This window comes from Camelina sativa, chromosome 11 (assembly GCF_000633955.1).
Source record: "Camelina sativa cultivar DH55 chromosome 11, Cs, whole genome shotgun sequence".
In the NCBI taxonomy this organism is placed as follows: Eukaryota; Viridiplantae; Streptophyta; class Magnoliopsida; order Brassicales; family Brassicaceae; genus Camelina; species Camelina sativa.
The window spans coordinates 42,035,690-42,037,530 of NC_025695.1; the positions used below are offsets into that span (position 1 = coordinate 42,035,690).

General features: G+C 40.5%; 2 protein-coding genes across 3 annotated transcripts in view; one reads left to right on the forward strand and one right to left on the reverse strand.

Moving 5' to 3' along the window:
* The window catches only part of LOC104725951 (chlorophyll a-b binding protein 3, chloroplastic), a 1,915-nt gene extending 369 nt beyond the window's left edge, over window positions 1–1,546 (forward strand). The window contains exons 1-3 of one of the 2 annotated variants that reach the window (XM_010444702.2): window positions 428–638; window positions 735–896; window positions 975–1,539. In XM_010444702.2, coding sequence (XP_010443004.1) covers window positions 513–638; window positions 735–896; window positions 975–1,484 — 798 coding nt within the window. In that variant the 5' untranslated portion in view covers window positions 428–512 and the 3' untranslated portion in view covers window positions 1,485–1,539. Of the gene's footprint in view, window positions 1–427; window positions 639–734; window positions 897–974 lie in introns of those variants that run through there. The other variant, XM_010444703.2, reaches the window with a different exon arrangement.
* The window catches only part of LOC104725949 (myosin-2), a gene marked incomplete in the record, with an annotated part of 7,569 nt that continues 7,228 nt past the window's right edge, over window positions 1,501–1,841 (reverse strand). The window contains 1 exon segment of the mRNA XM_010444701.2: window positions 1,501–1,841. Within this exon segment, the coding sequence (XP_010443003.1) occupies window positions 1,701–1,841 (141 nt within the window).

Below are 1,841 nucleotides of genomic sequence, written 5' to 3' on the forward strand. Positions count from 1 at the left end.
CAAAATTTTGATCAAGTTTTGAAAATCATAATTGAATAACAGAAATTAAAAAAAAATCTGAATGTCTACAACTCGACCAAATACAGTAACCACTTAACCAGTATATCAGCTGGAACAAGAAATAGCTTCTCTGCGCCAAGGAAATCCGGAACACCCCTTCTGTTTATTTATAAAAAAATATTCGAAGCATGAGTTATTTTTCAAAAAGAAAGAAAAAAAAGTAAAAACAAAAAAAAACCTTAAATGGGAAAGGACAAAAGAAATATGGATAAAAAAAAGAGATGGAGTTAGAGATACTTCAAAATCCAAAGCTGATTCCTGATTGGCTAATCCTAACATCTCACTCTCTATCTATATCCCAACTCTGATTCTCCCCACCTCTCTTCTCATCCACAAGACACTAACATAAAAGTCAAAGTCCCTGAGACCCAATACTTTCACCAAACAGCAAAAGCAGAAGAAGAACAACAACACTAAGCAAAAGAGAAAGCTCAAGCCGAGAGAGAGAGACAATGGCATCAACATTCACGAGCTCAAGCAGTGTTCTGACCCCAACAACATTCCTTGGCCAGACTAAAGGCTCAAGCTTTAACCCTCTTCGTGATGTTGTCTCTCTCGGATCTCCCAAATACACTATGGTATGTTTCTTTTGGTCTTAATCTCATCATATGAAAAGGTTTCATCTTTCTTTTCTTGGGTTTGTGTCTGACTTTCTTGTAAATGTTTATGTGAAGGGAAATGATCTTTGGTACGGACCAGACAGAGTTAAGTACTTAGGACCCTTCTCCGTCCAAACTCCATCTTACCTCACCGGAGAATTCCCCGGCGATTACGGTTGGGACACCGCTGGTTTATCTGCAGACCCTGAGGCCTTTGCCAAAAACAGAGCTCTTGAGGTTAGTCTCTAAATCTCGCTCACTCAATACAAAGAGACATATTGATGAAAGAGTAGATCACTAATCATCATTTTGCAGGTGATCCATGGGAGATGGGCAATGTTGGGAGCTTTTGGTTGCATAACCCCTGAAGTTCTTCAAAAGTGGGTACGTGTGGACTTCAAAGAACCAGTCTGGTTCAAGGCCGGTTCACAGATCTTCTCTGAAGGTGGTTTGGACTACTTAGGCAACCCAAACCTAGTCCATGCTCAGAGCATTTTAGCAGTCCTTGGCTTCCAAGTCATCCTCATGGGCTTGGTTGAAGGTTTCCGCATCAACGGTCTTGATGGTGTTGGTGAAGGCAACGACTTGTACCCCGGTGGCCAGTACTTTGACCCGTTGGGTCTTGCTGATGATCCAGTTACTTTCGCTGAGCTCAAGGTGAAAGAGATCAAGAATGGAAGATTGGCTATGTTCTCTATGTTTGGCTTCTTTGTTCAAGCCATTGTTACAGGAAAAGGTCCTTTGGAGAATCTCCTTGACCATCTTGACAACCCTGTAGCTAACAATGCCTGGGCTTTCGCAACTAAGTTTGCACCTGGAGCTTAAATTTCAAGTCTTGATGTGATTCTTGTAATGATATGAACATAAACTTTCTTGTTCCTCTCAAATTACAAATCTCTATCTGCTATGCACAATAGTAGTCGAAAATTACATGTCTCGCGGCTAAATCTACATTGCTCTCAATCTAACATTTTGAATCCGACATACTAATAGTCTAATACAAAGCTAACTGGAAGATTCCACACACACTAATAAACAACCCTAGCCTCTTTTTCCCCACCATTTCCGGTGACGACCTTTATCACCATCTACTCTATGGAGTCTTGCTTTGGTATCTCTTAATCTAGCTTTGTAATCTTTCTTCCATGTCTCAAATCTTTGCTTCAGTCTCCTAAATTCATC